General features: G+C 36.3%; 1 protein-coding gene across 2 annotated transcripts in view; it reads right to left on the bottom strand.

Annotated features, from left to right (window-relative positions):
• Window positions 1-2928, bottom strand: part of Nucks1 (nuclear casein kinase and cyclin-dependent kinase substrate 1) — a 35697-nt gene that overhangs the window by 8413 nt on the left and 24356 nt on the right. Inside the window, exons 5-6 of one of the 2 annotated variants that reach the window (XM_005375370.2) lie at window positions 1464-1616; window positions 195-341 (exon numbers count right to left, since the gene is read on the bottom strand). In XM_005375370.2, the coding sequence (XP_005375427.1) occupies window positions 195-341; window positions 1464-1616 (300 nt within the window). Of the gene's footprint in view, window positions 1-194; window positions 345-1463; window positions 1617-2928 lie in introns of both variants that reach the window. The other variant, XM_005375369.2, reaches the window with a different exon arrangement.

The raw sequence follows: 2928 nt of genomic DNA on the forward strand, positions 1-2928 counted from the left end.
TAAATCCCCAGCCCCAGGGACTGAAGTTCTTATAATAAGTGATACTTCCAGATGCAGGAGACAGGGTCCTTTCAGGTTTCTCATATTTGTGTTAAGTACCATGCCAATGCTGACACTGCATGAAGAATTTCTATAGAGAAAGCATTGGTCCTTGAAAAATTTTAAAGCAGTAATTTTATTACTGCAGAGCTCACCTGTAGCCTTTAGCCTGGGTTTGGGCATTTTCTTTTCTTTTCTCTCAGGTTTGGACTTCTTAACCATCTTTTTGTTCTTCTTTTTTGAACTGCCATAGTCACTATCATCATCGTCTTCCATTAGGAAATCTTCATCACTGCCCGAATCTTCTGAGAAGAAAGAAGAATTTCAACATCCAACTTAATGTACACATCCTTCCAAGTGAACAAAGGGAAAGACACTAAAATGAAGGGAGAGATCTGGGAGTCAAATACTACTGGGCTCTATTTGTAGTTGTACTACCAATTTGGCTGGAGTGGTCACTGTGCTATCTGTAAAATGGGTTTGGCAAACACCTCACACATCAAGTGACGGACTTATCTGAAAACAAAAGACTAAATCTAAATAAAAACTGAAGACTAAAGGGCAACTGGGATGTGGGAAAAGAGAAGGGAAACAAGGAGAAATTTTGTATGTATGTATATACAGGATAGTTAACATAGTATATCTACAGTCTCCTGTTTCTTTGTTGAAAGAAACTGTTAATGAGTCCTTGATTGATCAATATTGTATGTCTCTTTGTTTTCATGAGAAACCACTTTGAAGATATCAATATGTAATACAACAAGCATTGTTAATTTCCTACCACTTTGTAACTCTGTATTGTTTGTACTGTTCTTTTGCTATTTTATAAACAGTTGTCTGTCTGTTGTTTTCATTTCTTTATTTTTAAAATTTAAAAAAAAAATAAAAATGAAGACTAAATCTAAATAAAGACTAAACTAAATCTGAATAAAAACTGAAACTATGAAATAATTTTTAGTGGTTCTTTTACTCCTATGTAGTACTGTGTGACAGCAGGAAAAAACTGAACTGAAACTGAACTTTTGGTCTAATTTCAAATAAATGAAACAAGAACACTACAAAATACATATAACTAACTCAAATAACCTCTGAAACATCTAAAATTTGAAATTACCGTTTTTTTGTGGGGAGAAAGAAATCTATATCGTCCTCTAAGAGACTAAAATACAAATCTCAGTCATGGCGTATAACTATTATCCTAATACTCGTTTACTTAGTGTTTGAACACAACATCCTTAAAGAGTACAACCATTACAAATGATGAACAATCATGGGAATCTCTCAACCTTTAAAAACATTGTTTTCAAGAGTCATGTCTCTTAAAAGGAAGTATCTGCTTAAAGAAATAGATGGAATATTTAGCATTTAGAAAATACCAAAATAACTAAAGTACTAAACTATAATCACTAGCTAGTTTCACGTACTCTCCTGGAATGGTGCCTCGTCCTCTTCCTCTTGCTCTTCCTCACTCCCCGCATCTTCCATGAGCATCTCTCTCTGTTTGGAAGCTGCTTTAGATGCTGCCTGCCGCTGCTGGCGCACATTTTTGTGATCATCTTTTTCATCTTCACTGTCCTCTGTAATATAAAAGTTTCATGATGCAATGACTGAATACCTAAAAAAGCCAGTATCATTGTATATGTAGGATGTAACCTGCAGCTTTCATTCTACAAGAGTAAATTCTACCCTTAAAAATTCCTACAACATTCACAAAGGGGAAGCTAAAGTTCACCAAAAAAGAACTTGAATAACCCTATGTAACCATGACACATATAAAAATAACTTAAGACATTTAATTTTAAGGAATAATGAAGATGACTTAAGGTGTGACCATATGCTTCCTGTAACATACTTCAAATTTTTATCATTGTTTTCCCTAAAATTCTCAATTATACTCAAACTCATATTCATTGCTTTTAGAAGCTAAAATTAGAAAACTACTACTGTAACCTCAACACACTCTGGGAGATTGAGGCAGGAAGATTGTAATGCAAGTTCAAGCTCAACATGGACAACTTAGCAAGACCCAAAAGGAGGTGCGGCTGGGTGTGTGTGAAAGCCTTGGGTTCAACCCTGAGTATCATTAAATAAACAAACACTCTTTACAATGAGTAGGGTGTAAATGAAGAGAATTTTAATTCTCTTTCAATGTAGAGTAGATAGAGAGAAATCCTTAAAATATATATTTAGATGAATTAGCTAAGGTTCTCTTAAAAAAAAATTACTTTCAGAGGCTGAGGCAGGAGGATCACTGTGAGTTTGAGACCAGCTTTGGCTACAAAGTGAGCTCAAGGGTGGCCTGAATTGCACAGTGAAACCCTGTCTCAAAAACAGGAAAGTTTTTAAAAATATAAAAAAAAATTACTTTCAGGGCTACAGATACAGCTCAATGGTTGAGCACCTGCTCAGCATGTATGACAGCCTGGATTGTATTCCCAGTACCATACCAAAAAATGTAACAAAACAAAGGGTGTAGGGGCTGGGGATTTAGCTCAGTGGCACAGTGCCTGCCTGGTAAGCGCGAGGTCGTGAATTCGATTCTCAGTATGGGGGTGGGGGGGTGGGGCGCTCGGGGGATGGACAGATGCACGACCGAAGAAAAAAAAACAACAACAACAACAAAAACCCCAAATAAAGGGTACAGTGACTCTCCTGTAATCCCAGCACTAGGGAGATGGAGCCATGAGTTCGAGGCTAGCCTGGACTACATAGTGAAATGATATCTCAAAAAAACAAAAACAAAACTAACAAAAAAAACAAACCTGGTATGGTGGGACACGCCTGTAATCCCAGCATTCTGGGAGGCTAAGGAAGGAAGATCAGGAGTTTGAACTCAGCCTAGGCTGAGTAATTATTTTTAAAATAATTTTAAAAATAAGTAATTATTTT

Source organism: Chinchilla lanigera, unplaced genomic scaffold, assembly GCF_000276665.1.
Source record: "Chinchilla lanigera isolate Chin_1 unplaced genomic scaffold, ChiLan1.0 scaffold00005, whole genome shotgun sequence".
Lineage (NCBI taxonomy): Eukaryota > Metazoa > Chordata > Mammalia > Rodentia > Chinchillidae > Chinchilla > Chinchilla lanigera.